At 32.6% G+C, this 18,199-nt stretch overlaps 1 protein-coding gene across 2 annotated transcripts in view; it reads left to right on the top strand.

The window, feature by feature from the left end:
• LOC113555546 (homeobox protein homothorax) overlaps positions 1 to 18,199 on the top strand; it is a 96,513-nt gene that overhangs the window by 59,551 nt on the left and 18,763 nt on the right. For both annotated transcript variants that reach the window (XM_026959960.1, XM_026959959.1), the window contains exons 10-11: positions 495 to 646; positions 11,487 to 11,563. In XM_026959960.1, the coding sequence (XP_026815761.1) occupies positions 495 to 646; positions 11,487 to 11,563 (229 nt within the window). The remainder of the gene's footprint in view (positions 1 to 494; positions 647 to 11,486; positions 11,564 to 18,199) is intronic.

Raw genomic sequence — 18,199 nt, 5'->3', positions numbered from 1 at the left:
ATTGTATATATTTGTACGATGTGTGCGTATGTGTATGTATTCTGGTCGGTAAAGTGAGTAGAAAGAGCAATGCAGAGGGATTGAGGGGGTGGGTAGCAGTGATTGATCACCTTCTGTAGTGAATCTGATAGCGACGGTGCACATTTACCCACCACTAGTGCCGCCGGCGTGGGAGAACGGCGGCGGCTACAAGCTCTACGACCCCTAACTTCCGTAAAATTACCAATTGCACACGCAGACAGACGAATTTATAACCGTAGGCTCTTTTCATTTTTTTAATTAAAAAAAAAGTCAACAAATATAGTACTTTTGGAAATTTTTAAATACGAGAATTTTAAGTATGTCTTTAACGATATAAAAAACATTAGTTTATAGTAAAAAAAATCGATTTTAATAGGATAAAAAATGCATTTTTGACGTAAATTCCTTACGTTATATCGATAGTTATTAAAATAAAATGAATTGTTATGTTATGTTTTGTTTTATACACATAGGTGATGCGAGTAATGCCAGTGTCGGTAGTGGTGATGGTACGGGTGAGGATGACGACGATCCCAGTGGTGGAAAAAAGAACCAAAAGAAAAGAGGTATATTCCCAAAAGTGGCCACAAATATACTTCGAGCGTGGTTATTTCAGCATCTAACGGTAAGCCTATATTATATTTTAATCATTAAACTTATGATATTATCCCATGATTTTGTCATATATATTTCAAATAAAATGTATTAATCACCTTACACTATACATACTAAAAATGCATGGTTGTTTAATGTTTCCTTATTTAATTATAATTATTATTGTAATATATTAATTTTAATGCATGGGTTCTAAATAGTTGCATCGTATACTTAAAAGTTATAAACTTATAACTTATATACAAGTAAATATTTTCCATGGGTTTGGTTGTTTTTGCATTACAGTGATTTATGATGTAAAATACATAGAAAGAAATAAACTGTATTATTATTACTTACAAAATAATTATTATTTTCAACGCACGTTTTTGAAATTATGTCAGTTAATAACGTTTAATTGGCAAATGTATAGCTAATGCGTAAGAACGTATATTATAGTTATTCATAGCGTATAGATAAATAATATAACAAATAATGTCTATTATCTTGTATCCGATTTAAATGTATGTACGTTTAATACTATCGTTGTATTATAAAATGTTGATTTTAAACGCAAGGAACATTTACTATGTTGTTAAAATTCCAACATTAAGTTCCATGGGACACGTGTTGTTCCAGTAGAATTGTCATTGTTTGGAATTCTTTGTTTTATTATGGTACGCGAGAGAATTTCTGAAATTTAATTTTGTTTACCAAGGGAGAATAAACTAGCAGTGTAATTTATCCATTTGGATACGGATGTTTGTCGCAGAAAAGTTTCCTTCAGTAAAACAAGTCGGTACCAAGACCTAATTAAAAACGCCCGAGTTGTGTATAACTGGTGGCAGTGACGTACTTACCCTCCATCGAGCACTGTAGCTCCAGCCGTGTTCGGTATACTTGTCGTAAAAAGGGGTAATTAAAGGGCCCTCTTGTGCAAAAGGTAAATTTTCGTTTGAAATTAAATTTTGCATAACAATTAGCCGTTTCTACTGCCACCACCGCCGCCACCGCTGCTATGGTACTTTCGTGGAGTACCAGGTGCTTGGAATGTATTCACGTCCTTCATCTTGTCCTGAGGGGTGGAGCATAAACTCTGTCGAGCTTTTCTCTTGGTATTAAATTTCATTTTATACCAACTCAAGAGAAATTATTAAATCTTTATGCTTTTTTACATTCTTTTCATTTTGGTTGGTAAATGATAATTATTAGCGATGTAGTGAAATCAACGAAAAAGAGAGAAAGAGAATCAAAGTTAAACTAAAAACCGAGATTTCCGTTGAAATTATCTAACTATAATATTGTAATTATTCTTATTTGACTACAAAAATATTTATTGTTCCAAATGAGTTCATATTTTTTATACTATAGAAATATATATATAAGTACATACATTAGTAGGTTTGTGATTTTTCGTCGTATTAACATTTAATATTTCTTGCCATCAACTAATCAGAATTAACGTGATATTTTTCTTTATAAAATAGATTTATTTTACATTAAATGGTTCTCTCGAAAACATAGAAATATTGAATTAATTTTAATATATTACTTTCGTTAAAATAATCTATGTAATTTCAGTGAATATGTAAATGTAATTTTATCGAATTCACGCGTAATGGATAACCATATTTTATTAGACCGTTGCTGTGTTGAATTCATTGTTTTTTTTTTTTTATTATTATTATTCTTTGAATTACAATTTAGTATACTACCAAAAAGTAACATTTTATATGATACATTTTTTTTTTTGCGATTTTGATACCCGACTGCGTTTTCTTTCATTCTATATATACAATAAAAAAAAACTTTGTTTAATTTATGCGTGGATGTTATGTATACATGTTTGTATTTCTATATATATATATATATAGAAAGAGATAGAGAACTAGCAAGCGAGGATGTGATTGTGGGATTCAAATGGACATTTGGAATTAGTTATATTTTTATCCTTCTTTCTTCATATATATATATATATGTACCCACCCCTTTTTTCTCGTACCGGTCGGCACCATTCCCTGTTGCCGTTGGTAACACTGGGTATGGGTCGCACCAGCGACGCTTGCCCCCTTAAGCCTGATCGTAATAATTAAAATTCCTCGTTGTCCCGGCAACCGACATACCTCTCTCTCTCTCTCTCTCTCTGTGTCTCTCTCTTTCCAACATCACCACCATTCCACCTAACTTGAAAATATATATTTATATATATATACATATATACATACATACACATATGTAGTTATTATTTGTATATATGATTTACCGCCATAACTTTTGTGTGTAGTCGCTTTTATGTTTAGTAAAACCGCTTCATGTCGCGTTTGTCGATGAACGCGCACGCCGCGTGTAAGATAATATGAATTACATATTCAGTATAAACGTTGGCTGGCTTGTACATATATATATATATATATAATGGTGGACATGTCGAAAAACACGTCGACAACATATATTTTGATGGGAACGACATGAATGAACGTGGTTAATAGAATCGTCTGGACTTGTCTAATGAGTTCTCCTCCTTCACGCTGAGCGGCGTGCTGCAGTGTCTGAAAGTATCGGAGACTGATTGAATAACCGACAGAGTTAAGTGGTCTATATTGAAGATCGACAGTTATAACCAAATAAAATACGATACTATAATGAATTTTTTTTATTCTTATACTTCTTCTTCTTTGTGTTTTTTGCATCTTTGGCAAAATAAGAACTTTTTCTTATGGTTTTTAAAATCTTTGTTACCATTATTGTCTGTACCTACATTATATCGTATAATATTATACAGATTTCTATTGTGTTTATTTTTTTATCGTTTTATGTTTTGTTACTTTTATAGTACATAATTTTTTCGTTCAGTATATGAATGCGTTGATTTAATTTGGGAATTTGTACAAAACGTATAACATAATATGATAAACAATAATATTTAGTAGGTACACTAAACGATTTGTGACGTATAACTAGTGCAATATTTTTTACCGTTCCCATGCGAGCTGCATCTAAGGCGACTAGTGACTATCATATTATACCCGTTGATATGTGCATCCCAATATTACGTATAGGACCGTTTAATTACGACAATTAAATACACGTCAATCGTGGTGCGTACGTGTATCATTGTTTTAACGCGTGTACAAGTGCGTTTGTCCATCATCCATTGTTAGCGTCTTTCATTTTTATAAATTAAATGAAATTGGACCCCCCAGACGGATATTATTGTCATTACTCCAATTCATGTCTCTCCGTTAGCCGGCCCCGAGCGAGATGCGAGACGGTATAATATGTAAACATTATTTAATAATGGTAGGTGGTCCTTTAGTGGCAATTAAATCTATTGAAACTGTACGTTTCGTTTATTATTGACATTACACATTAAAGAAATACAATATATATTATTATGGTTATATATATGTATGAATGATTAAATAGTATGTTGTAACTTATATTGTATGAATAAAATGTGACGGTTAAAAAAAAATTCTCGCGTGTTTTTTTAATTACGCATTCGCATTAACATTAATTTTTTATTGAAATATATTTTTTTTTTGTGTATAATATTCTCCAAACATATTTAGTTTAGTTTCTCCGTTTATATTTTATTTTCAATTGGTTTTTTAACCACTTTTCGTGAAATTTGTTATTTTATTTGCATATCCCATTTATACACCTACTATTTTACAAGCGTGTCCTGCTAGGGGACTTATTATCTTTTATGAGCGAAGATTTATCAAACAACATAAAATAAATAAACAGATAAAATAATCATAATTCGTTTATAATGATGACTAATTTAATAAAATTTGTACTTACTGCTTTCTATTGATTTCTTCTTTCAAACAATAATAAAAAATAAATGTATTATACATGCGTTTAATATTTACCATACATAATTATGTTGACGATGATAAAATAATATTAACGATACCATAATAGTAATAATAAATAATAACAATAATTTATTATTATCATCGTCAGGCACATCCATAATGTATTTCATATAAATTCATTACGTGTGTGTAGTGTATATAATATATGTGTGGTGATTGGTAATTCAGTTTTTTTATGTGTCATAAAATATTACGGGTTACATCGATGTTGGTTCCAACGCTTAATTTTATAACTAACTAGCCGTGTTATGCAAATTTGATCTAATGATAAATTACGGTTTGTCGATGTAATACGTGTGACTAGCGTTGGAGTTGTGATCAAAAACAGATAATTTCCGACATCATTGCTAATTGGTTAAAAGCGTGTTTGCGCATACTAATGCGTCCGTATACGTGCATATACGGACAAGTGTATATGTCTATATGATACACATTCACAAAGTACTTTTTATGGTTAAAAACTTACAATTTTCTGCATTATATTATTTTTTTACGATATAATATTCTATTGTGGAATATTCACAATCTTATTCATAATCTAGTATTTTGTTGTATATTTGTTGTGCACATAGTATATTATGATAGAAAATTATATTTTGCTTATTGTAATGGAATCAGTCAATATTTCAATTTAGGTTTTGATTATTTTCCACTAAATTCGAACCTTCTCTACGCGTAATTGAATTATATTTTTAATTTATCAATTTATTTTTCGAACAACCGTTTTGAATACCCACTTGGGATGTATATTAGTTTCGTTAAGCGAACAAAATTCACATTTAAATATGCTCTGAATGTGTATATATTTATATTCTGTGTATAATGTAAATACATATATATCCGTATATATTTGGATAAATATATATATATCTTTGCTATATATATATATACGCTTTTATCCACGCACATTCAATCTTGCTATTGAGGGTGGAGATAAAGAGAGGGGGTAACTTTAAAAAGAGCAGGGTAGTGATAGAGTGAAAGGGGAAAGAGGAAAGTAATTTATGGGTTTACATCAGTTGTTGGCTGCCAAGATTAATGGCTCACAGTTTCTCCACTCCTGGTCTTAAAGTTTTCCTTTTTTTCCAGAGCTTTTTTTTTTTTTATTCTTTTTCTGAACCATTTTCGCTGCTGCCCCCGACGAATTGTCGGCGTCCAATGCACTCGGGTTGAATTGAAATTCCTATCGAACCTTTCAATCCCCTTTTTGCCGGACAAATTTAACGGCTAACGCCTATACTCTCCGTATACTCATTCCAATTTTCAATATACTCTGTTTCTTTCTTTAGCAACGTTCCCTTTGCTCCGTTATGTTCCCTTCCGATTCACCGCGCGTTACTCGAAAACTGTTTTAACTACGGTTATAGCGACGGCGTCGTTCGACCGCTTCAGTATTTTGCGTTCTAGCTAAAATCGTTTTATTTGTATAGTAATAATTTATTTCCAGTACTTTGCAGCAATACAGTTTTATTTTTTATTCATTCATTCGTGAAATTTAAAATAAAATTGTCTGTTGTTGATTTTGTTTCGAATTTTAATTATGTACTAAGTATAGGTGCACTATTTACCTATTATGTCATGTATATATATTATGAAAATAAATATACCATTAAAAACAAAATATCAATATAAAAACTGTGAATATTTTTTGAACAAAATTGATAGTGAAATAAAAACGTCTAAAAAAAATAGTTTATTAATTAACGATATTATTATTAGTTGTCTCGTGAAGGTACCTATAGTATTACGAAATTCAGATTTATCACCGAAGTTCATCATAACTCATAAGTAATTGTATCCATTTCATTATTATTCATTTTTGTATATCATGGTAATTTGTTTAGGATTTTTACAATGCATAATTCATTATGTACAGACTGTGACATCATCGGATTGGTTAATAGTATAATAAGGTTTTTTATTCAATGTGTAAAACTATTCTTTATCGATAAATTTTTATTACATTGCATATTATTCAGGTATGCGCTGATTTTCTACCAGAAATAAAATCAAAGATGACCATTGTTTAAGCTTTGTTTCCAGTTTGCTGTTGACGCTATTCTAATTGGCTATTGTAGGACGTTTTCCGTTGGGATTGTTTTTAACAATGGCGCGGTAACCGCATTTTATTGTGATTACTCGTTATAACGTGTATGTTTAAGAATGCAATGACCTTTCTTGAAATTACTTACTTTGGTATCTCTTAAATCAATAAATTAACCACCTCGTTTTCTTTTATACAATTACATTTGTATATACACCTATAAAAATATAATTCTTAAACTTCAATGCAAAATATTTATCAGGTTGGGTGAATAGACTAATGACAGAGTGTTAAAAATAAAACTCCTTAATTTTTATTTTCTCCGGAAATAATATCGAAATACATCTTATAAAACACACTATAGTACGTACACATTTAAGTGTTTTTCCTTATTTTATGCGATGAGTCTTTCTTGATTTTATTTCAATTTGAGAACATCGAGTTTATATTTCGTACATAATTATTTTTTAATAACTCGATTGCTGCTATCATGATCGTTAGAAAAGAATTTAATACGATTAATGACAATGTTCTTACAAAAGTAAATTTAACATTCTAAAAATATTTTAATACTTGATTACAAAAAAAATGTTCCTTATTTCATTGTTTAATTTTTGAAGCTTTATGAAATATATCATATTTCTATCACAAGTGTTCAAATATAATATATGTGTCATTTATATAATTAATATATATATAGGTGGTACAGGTTACAAGTCTCTGTTACAATATTCCAACGTTTAAAACCATAAATATTTATGAACGATTTCGTTTTGAATTTGATTGCATTTTAATAAGCATACTGTTCATATGATAAGACTAAATATTATAATAATAAAAATATATACCTGCCTACGTCATTATATATAAATATGTTCTATATTATTATAGGTATGCCTATAAATGGGAGTTAACGTTTGATTTGCCATCTAATTTCTGTTTATTTAAAGACGTATCATTATATACTTACATAACCAGTGCGTGTTTATGCCGAGTCTATCACATTGAAGTGCATATAACGGGAAAGCTTGCTAACCCCGTCAAGATTTACGACCAGATGCAATATTAGTTTTATAGCGTCGTAAATTTAACTGGACAGAGAAGGGAAAAAACAAAGTACCGAGGGTTTTTCTCTTTATCGCGTTCACGCGTTAGGACACCAGAATTACAGTACCTGTTCTCACACGTTTCATTTATATAAATATAGGTACCTGCCACCTATATTTTGTCGATTGTTGTATGCAATGAAAACACGTCTATTGAATTTTATTACGAACGGCATGTTTGTAATATTAATTTATTTTCCACTATAATATACGACGATAATTTCAGTTTCATTGAGAATCGTATATTATAATTTATATATATATATAGTATACTAGTTATTAGTTATTACCTATACATTTTTAATTATGACTTATTTATTATAATTTGATAATTGTGTATTTGTGTACGCGTAATAACCTATAACCGTCTATACTATTGAAAATCTACAATATGTGAAAAGTAAAATCAAAAAAGTTTCTACATATAATAACAATACCCTAATCGTTGTCTTTATAGTAGTCGTGGATTTGATGTTAAAACAGGGGTTGAATTTTATGGCGTATACATCCGCCTTGGATGGATTTTTCCGTATAGCCTGTATTGCATCTTGATGGGATTTTTACGATCCCAGCTTTTACCTTGATGTAATAACCCGTGTTTTGATCGGTGAGTTCCTGTTACACGGTCGTAACGACAATAAATTTACCAGATAAATAAAAAGTAATGGGTGAATAATCATTGTTTACCTTCTAAATTGATAGTGCGTTGCTGCCGTCGTAACATAATATAATCGAATCATGTTTTATATATTTTTATACCTAAAGGAAATCCGTACACGTCTATAATAATGATAATAACGTTATTATTATACAAATCTTTTTTCCTCTCGTGTGCTGTATTGCTGTGTAAAAATTCTATGTACATTCATTTAGATTAAACCCGATAGAGTATAGTAATAAAAGGCACGCATGTAAAGCACGCGAAAACGGGTTTCGTCCGATTTGCGCGTAAACTCCGGAATTATTATTATAACATGTGAAATGGTGATGAGGTGCGCATAATATGCGTATATGTAGGAGATAGCAATCCAGAGAGGGGTGCGGAAATTGCTTAGGAAAACTGCCTCGGCGAGGGCGATTCTATGAATATGTGAATGACTCAACGACGCATCAATGCGGCCGCTAAGAGTCGTCCCTCTAAACTGCCTCCTAGCAGCAACATCGCTATACTATTACATTGTAGTAAAAAAAACCTTTTTCCATTTCTGTGTCGCTTATCCGGAAAGGAAATAGTCACCACGACTCCCCGAAGACCCTTTTCTTTTCCGCCGACCCCTTGCCGTTGTTTGTTATATTGGCTGAACGAAGAACGAAATAGCCCATCTACAACGTGCGCTGTGGTTTATACTTCTCAGGAAATCCTCGTGTGTTATAGTTGTTAAAGGAAACGGCTTCTATACCACTATAAAATATTTTTGCTCTTTTCATCGTTTAAATTTCTAAAAGATATAATACATTTGTTTTCTCGTATGTTTCTTTAAATGGCATTGATATACGATATATATTATATATGTCTTCACAATTATATACCGACTCTAGTATATAATTTCAAAGATATAAGTTTTAATTAATTAAATGATATTATTATTACTATCATAATAATTATAACTATAATAATTCCGATTATTCAATCACATTTGAGTACGGTGGTTTTATGCGCGCAATCAACCTGTTCTTTTCAACTTTGCCAGCGATGGGTTCCCGCGGGTATACGATGGAAAATGTTTATCTCAGTGCTTTCGCCGTCGTGTCGTCTCTCTCACTTTCTCTGTTTCTCTTTTTCTATCTCACTTTGGTTTAAAGGATCATGCAACTGGCATTCGTAATGGGTCCTAAAACGGCGGGGGGATACACACCCCCGGGGGCCCCTAGAGGCTTCAATCGGGCTCCATTAAACATTCAGCGACCGTCGTGGATATTTGGGATTCAGTTCAAAAATGGAACTACGTGCTCACAGACCTATTTTTCGAAGTTTAATCTTCGTGCTTTATCAGCGGTTTCAAATGCACACTCTTCTCCCCTTCCGTTTTTATTTTGGTAAATGACCCTCGGAATTAAATTTAGATGCACGCTTGTCGTATCAGTGTTTAAACAATTCGGTGCAGGTTAAGTTCGTATTCAAACATTATTGATGTTTCGTTAGTTATTCACCCATATATAACATAAGATTTTAATTAATAATTACATATCAAAATCCAATCAATTGCAAACATATTTAACTATATGGTTGAATTCGTGATAGTTTTATTGCATAAATGTTATCTTAATATTTAAGTTTTTTAAATCTAAATATCATATCGTTATATTGCATTAATATAATTACCAATATTATGATAAAATAAATATTAAAACATATAAAATCGTATTTTTGTAGTAATAAATCATTATTTTAACGTTTCACTGAACTAATTTATTAACATCTATCAAGTGTCAGTGTAAAATAACTATATGTTTCGAGTAACTCCAAATCCGTATATTATTACTAGTATGTTGTGTAGGAAGTTTAGGTACCTTGTATGTTATTACCGATCGGATATTTGAATCACAGATTCGGGTTTTTGAGTTACACTATTATATATAGAGCTGTCGTGCTGTAAAATATTCGTGCACATTCTTCCATCTATTTTTATACGCATGTATATATATTTTCTTACCAATAGGGAAATATGTGAAAAGAGGGGAACCAATATTCCCATCGGTCTGTATAGGCAATGCTTTAATGCTTTTATTGCTTTTCCAACGAGCTACGGGGATAAAAAACCTCTTCCTCAATCGTTATTGGTCTCGTCTACCGACAAAAAGGGGGTATACATCACCTTATGAAAATGATAGAAAATTTCTTCCCGGCATAATATCATATCGTGATTTTATTGCGGGATACCTACCTTATAATATACATATGTATGAACGTACGCCTTTTATGATACATAAAATATAATAACATCGCACGAGTTTCGTTCAGTTATTCAATATCAATTTGTAAATAAAAATGTGCTTGCACCAACATCACCCACTGTTGTAGTGTAGCCATAATAATAATAACTATAATAAAATATTAATAATTGTCTCAACGGAATCGACTGCATGCGCTATCGTTATACATTTTTGTTCTAAAAATAATTCGCTCATAACTGTACACGCGTTACGTTTGATATATTGGATGTCACGTGCCGTTTGGGCGTTAATGGTGCTGTATACCATGGGATACGCCTACAAAGTCGAGAATAATTCTCGCGAACATCGATATGACGATGCAACGGAAATGGCAACGCTATACATTTTACAAAGAGGCGTTGATATTACTGATTTTTCCCTTCCTATTATTGTACGTGATGTTTTCAAGAATAATGGAGATGTCGTATAGAGCACGCGACCTCGACAACGCATCATTATACAACAAATAACATATCCTCTACCTCGAAGTCACTTGTCAAAAGTGGGCGGCTTAGAACGCCTCCGGATCCAATTGCAAACCGTTTTTTTCTTTATATATATAATTTGGTTCGAAACGTCATCGTGTCTGAGCTTATTTAAACACAGTTATAATACTATTATACTATATTTTATGTATAAAAAAAAAATGGTTTGACGACGTATCATTAAATAATTACCATTGAACTCCACAAGTATAATAATATTAACTATATCGTTTTTAAAGAAATCGCACGCAAACACAAACCGATTTTTAACAGTTTAGGCTAACTGTACACGGATATAATGTAGACGTAGGTACAACGTTTAAATGTTTTCTATGTATGGGTATATGTCAGATGTTTCTATAAAAAGGATTTCATTTTATATATACCGTTATCGAATAACTTAATATTTTTTTTTCAGCATCCTTACCCATCGGAAGATCAGAAAAAACAACTTGCTCAAGACACCGGTCTGACTATACTTCAAGTCAACAATTGGTAAGTCGACATTATCTTAAGGATCATCGTTAATATATATTAATATGGCATACTTCAAAAACCATTACGATACAATTTGTGTTTTGTTTTTATAACTTGATTTCGACGTCGTCTCATCATTGTCTATTTTACGCACACACACGTGTGTGTATTATATATTATATTATATTACGTTACACACAGATAAGCCTGATGTTCTCGCGTGCGCGTTTATGTGTATGTGTATGTGTCCTTAATGGTTTTAAAACGCCAATCCACCATCAACCTGTAATTATGAAAGACCATCTAATCTGAGTATGTATTAACAAAACGCTGAATCATCATTCACTTATGAAAAAAAAGAACAACTGCTCTTCTATTCCAATTCCCTTGTCCGTACTATGTATAGTATCTATAGGTATGTCTTAGAGTATCAAAATGTATATTAACGTGTATAGAGTTTAGTCATTTCTGACGCATACCTTTCACGTATATTATATTCGACATGATAACAAAAGAAACGCAGACGTTTTACCCTGCACTGGTTACATTATAATAATACAATCTACGTACAGAAAGAAGTTTAATAACCACTGTAAAATGCATACATTATTATTATGAAAATGTGTACCTGTGTACCGCCACGGCGTGTAAGAGTGCATTTAATGATTGCAACTCTCTTTATTGTGATGGGCTTTCACTGAAGTAAGTGCGAGCTACGAGGATGTGTTACATTGAAAACCATTAATCTAACGGCATAATTCTTATATAGAAATAATAATCCGTATAATTTAATTTAATATACATATTTGTATATATTAATATTGTAATAGCTTCGATTACAAACACGAAAAATTAATTAACTCTATCAATATTGTATATCGGAACAATATAGTTTTCACAAAAACCAATTATAACTAATTTTTTCTTCGTTTATTATTGACGCGCCGTGAACTCCGATATTATAAGAATGTAAGGAAATAAAATTATTTATTATTTACTATCAATTATAATTCCGGTATGCATTTTACATTGTTTCTGCGAATGTCCGGAGAAATAATTTTAATCCCTTGGCTTGGAGTTTCGTCACGGCAACTCAAGGATGATGTAGTTTCCGAAGTTTGGATTCTGGAACTTTCGGGATTATATCCAGTAACCCCGGGAACGGGTCCCCGTGTAATATACGCCGCGCCGTGTACGTATACACTGTATACATATAAATACTGGTGGCGGGAAGACTGCTGTCGGGTGGGTTATAGTGTTTTGGAGAGGGCGGGCAGCACTATAGTGTATAGGATGCAGGCAAGTGGGTGTACAAAGTATATATACGCGAGAGTGTGTATTCGGCGAAATTAGAACGGGTCTGACTGTTATAATTACAAACATTCATCAGAGTGTTGGGACGACCCCCGACGTGAAATTCCACTGGAACGGATGGAAAGAGTGAGTGAGTGAGAGAAGTCGAAGGGAACGGCGAGAGAGCGACTACCGAGGCTTTTATGCGCACGCTGGCTGCCGGGCATGCAGGGGGTAGACGGCGCCATGTTGTTTCGGTGGTGCGTGCGCTTTTCTTCGCGTTCGGTTTTCTCCACCTCGCGTTACAGTTACATTTCGTGTGCATCTACTTATACACACACAGATACACATACACGCATGCACATACATACATATATAAATATATGTATATTATATATACACGTCGTATTCTACGCATATGTAATATATTTGGGAATGTCGAGTGCGACGAATTTTTACATTCTCACTCGAAACGAACGCTTTTAAAATATATATTGTATACAGAACGGTGAATGCGGTACACTCTAATCGCTCACTCGCTATCTCGTAACATTTATATATCTATACTATGTATATATTTTTAGTGTACGTTATTATAAATGATATACCGTCGCACCATCATTTCGATATTCGACCGACCGGTTAAATAATTTAAACGATTATTCGTATTACAAAATCGACTTAAACTAAAACTGATAATAATATATACATTATCAGAGTATAATAGATTTTAGATATATTACAACTTTTTTATATTTATTTTTTACAATCATTCCGCGTATGACAATCGTAGGTATTCGTTATACTTTATAATTATAGTGAGACTGAAATGATGGCGATTACAAAATGTATTAAGTTCGTTTTACGGATTCATTGTCATATGAATGGCTTTGGCGAACGTTGCTGCAGTGGGCACTTGAACTTAAGTAATGTTTTCACCACCCGGTTATAAATCAACGCTTAAGGTACCTAACGTGAGCTAAATGTCTCAAACAGCCGATCCGGCAAATTGACTCTTGATTGAGATTTGATGGTGCGCAATAAAACGCGAGCGTGTTCAAAGGGAACACCGTGAAAATCCGAGAGACCCGAACCGTTACAGTAGGACATAAAAATCCAGCAAAGGCCAATAAAACGGTCGCCGACACAGTCCTGCAGTGCGACGATATGCGGTACGTGTGCATGTATATACACTATACACTATAATACAGTATACAGTATAGTGTATAAGAAATAGTCGCCGCCGCCCAAATCCTATTTTTTATGTGGAATTTTACGTAAAATATTTGACAGTTTTACACTAAATTCAAAAGATTGTCTTGTCGTTTCCGTGCCTATGGCAGGCACTTACCCAAAATTTTTGGAAGTCGGAAATATTTATTGATGTACGTGCATAATTTTTTTCTACATAATTACCTGTGTTGTATCTATATAGTATATATATGATGTATATCACAATCGCCTGATGTAAGCCTAATATGACTTACGCTCATAGATTTCATCGTTAAAAAATAATACTTGGCCTTAAGTTTAGTAATACAAAAGTTAATTGTAACAACTTAAATTACTTAGAACATTATTATAATAATTATATAGTTAAACCTAATTATTTTTTTATTTAATCACTGAATATAAAGGAATGTTATAAAATACAAAATATATGCAAATAATAATAATAATTTAATAATTTAGTTGAAACAAATATGTAAGTATACCTAACCTTTTAAAACTATAAAGTATGCTGCAATAAGAAGAAATAGTATAATATGCATTTTAAACAAAATATTTACTAATTATTTAAAAAAAAAATGAATTATTTTCAATTAAGTTGATACTTTTCTTCATTATAAATTTAAACTTTTAAAGTTAAATAGGTATATATTGTTTGTTCTCTAATAACTTAAAGATTAACGTTCTTAACTTAACTAACTCTATAGTTATTTTTTACCCACCTTTGAGGAAAATTAGTATACTTATTTTTAGACACGCCGTGTTCGCTTTAGTATGTGATATTATGATATAAAACACTTTAATAATGAAAGGAAGTGTGTATTTTTTCTGTTGCCATTATTATTATTATTTGCCAACATGCGTGGGGTGTTAGTAACGAAATTTTTTACTTGGTTTGATATTATATTACGCGCGTGGTGCTCACAGCAGGTCGAAACACCCTATCGAAAAAATTTTCACGTCCCGTTTGCATTGGGTCCCGTCGACCGGAGATTAAATGATTTACTATGGCCCCAAACAGAGAGGGCGCCGCAAAACGTTAATGACGGCGGTAAGCTTTTCTTTACGCTTGGCCGACCTCGGGGCTGAGGAAAAAAAATGTACCCACACACACACAGACACACATACACATACAAAATTTATATATACATTTTTATTCACAGATCCTCATGGGAAAATGTACAACGGTTTCTTTTCTATAAATATATATATATGATGTATGTGTGTATATGTGTACAGGAAACATATATATAAAAAATATAACGACAACTTTTAGTTATTACGCGACAACCACGTTATATTGTACGGCGTACATAGGAACGGCGGCGTGTGAATCGAAGGAAAAATAACACTGTCAGAACCCAGGGCCGTTGGAGGTACAGGCGTAAGTGGCGGTAGTGTGGTGGAAGAGAAAAAAAAGTATAGTGTAGCACGCGTATAATTTCAGGACTGGAATTCTTCCGTCCCGTGGGCCTTACGGTGCGCGTACTACACCTACCCTGTCCGCTGCCGCACACGCGCTCATGCCCGCGTAAATGATGATGACAATCCATTTTTTACAGAAAGTGATAAAAACCACCCTGGCAATTCCCCGAAGGCTAACGAGGGGACACGGACGATAACGCCGCCCGCGCCACCGTTACCGCTGCAGTAGTGTATACTTCTAGAAACTGCTAAAAATGAACTGGCTCTTCGCGTGTACATGTATGTATATATATATATATATATACAGAGAGAGAGAGAGAGAGAGAGAGAGAGAGAGAGAGAGAGAAAGAGAGAGATATACCCTAACTTACTGCTGCTGTAGGTCGATCTATCGGTTTTTAAAATGCCAGGTCATCAACACGAAGACAGATGCAGACCCGTATTATATACGTTGTAATATATTATATAGGTAGACACTTTTTGTGCTCGTTTCCCCTTTTATTTTTGATATTATTATTGTTATTGCGAGTATATAGAATAACGTAGACATCACTATCGTCTTACGATGATTTTATTAAACGTTGTTTCAATTAATATGCACTTAATACCTTTGAGAAAGAACATACAATTTCAAATTCATTGTAATATACATAATATGAGTATATATTGCATATCATTGGTTTTAATATGATAAGTTGTGTTGAGTATGATGGTCTTGACAGAAGCACTAGATAGCATGACTATAATAGGCAATTTAATTATTCGTCAAGTAAAATGAAACATTGTATATACATATCTATGTACGAGTAATAAATAATATTTATATATATATCTGTATCAGGAAACACTGAATAAGAAATTTAAATTTTGGAATCAAGAGAGATAACGGTTCTATTCTGGAGAGTGGACTTAGAGAATAATAATAATGCATTGTATTTTGCGAACTTTAAGATTTTTTCCGCGATACGCAGAACTTAAACGACTTGCTCTTAATTACGTTTCAGGAATCGGGATGCGCTACAACGTAGTAGTAGTAGTATAGTAGTAGTGGAGGTTTGGGGAGTTGGATTGGAAAAATAAATAAAAGATAGCGGCACGGAGAGATCGAGTTTAGAGAGTGGGTTTTTTGAAGGCAACACATTAAGTCATAAATTACAAAACGCAATTCCGCGCGACGCTTGGCAAAAGCAAGCGAAAAAGTTTTTCTCATTCAATGTCCCCCTTCCTTTCTGCTGGAGAGGGTAGATGAAAACAGATATTATTATAATATAAGAAAACGAAAAGACGACTTAAAAAAAAAACGAAAAAAAAGTGAAGATATATATATATATATATATTTATGCGCGCGTGAGTAATAAATAAAAATAATAGGAATAAAACGAATTCTCATTAAATATTAATAAGAAACGAAATAAAAACAGAGTTATCTCGAAAACGACAGTAGAAAGGGAGTGTACTATATTTACAGAAAATCTAAAGCTGAGAAAAATGAAAATAACAAAATAAGAATAACTGTGTGTACTCAACAGGTGAAGTGAGGTAGGAAGTTTGTGACGACAATTGCATAGGGGCCGTTGTGGAAGAACAACCGGTAAATTTAAAACGTGAGAAAGTTTATATCAGAGAAAAGGAGACGACGAACATTTGATAATAAAAGTTTAAAAGTAATAGGCGGAATGGGAATTACGTGCCGTAGGGGATGAGGCGCGAAGTGAAATGAGGTTGAAAATCACCTGAGAAAGATGAGAACTTATGTGATAAGACGACGGAAGAAGCGTAACGAGAATTTGCTATTGCGATGCGCGCCGTTACTTGTTCGAAATAAACGAAAAATGAATCCTGGGGGTTGATGCTGCTACTTTTTTTTTCAAGTATTCATATGGGAGGGTGTCTCCTTCGGTAAATCGGCAGCGAGCGAGTATATACGCGCTAGAATGGAGAAAATGTTGAATGACCCGGAAAATATTCATACACAGTAGAGTTACGACGGAGGACAAATTTGTTTCTTTATGGATGCTTCCTCTTTCTTTTGTTCTCTCTTTTTTCACATTATAATAGTGCGTGTGTGCGAAATCGGCCTATAAAAAAAAAAAACGAGCACGACTATAGTATACATATACATACGAAAATTCCAATTAAATATGCATCGGCAATTTTGGAACATTATCAAAAATGAAACAGTTACTCACACGAATGTTATATGAAAAAATTCTCGTCTGTTGCAGCATTAACCTTTTTCATAAAATCTTAAACTCTTCATTGAATAAACAAATATATATGTTATATATAATATATTAAATATATTTATATTATTTTTAATTTATCATTATACCTATAGAAGTAGGTGTAATGTAATCTTGTGTACAGCATAATTTTGAAATAATGATAATTTTTCTATCAGGGTAGAATAATAAGAGTAACTATATATCTACAAGTATTTTTGTCGAAGTTTTTTCAATTTCAACGTTTTTTCTTTTTTTTTAATATTTTAAGTTTGCTATTTTGTTTGAGATAAAAATACGGAACGTCTAAACTGAAAAGTTAAAGGGAGTGTAGTAGTTGTTTCCCTGGGGCAAAATAACCGACAATTGTTTAGTATTACGTCCTGTGTAAGGGAATCTGTTGCGCGTGTACGAGATATACATAAAACTCGTTTAGAAGGACCTCTCATTGGCTAATTGTTTTTAACGGTAATTACCCGGCGAC

The sequence above is a fragment of the Rhopalosiphum maidis genome, chromosome 3 (assembly GCF_003676215.2).
Source record: "Rhopalosiphum maidis isolate BTI-1 chromosome 3, ASM367621v3, whole genome shotgun sequence".
Taxonomy (NCBI): Eukaryota; Metazoa; Arthropoda; class Insecta; order Hemiptera; family Aphididae; genus Rhopalosiphum; species Rhopalosiphum maidis.
The sequence above is the reverse complement of the archived record's forward strand: the minus strand, read 5'-3'. Positions and strand labels throughout refer to the sequence as shown.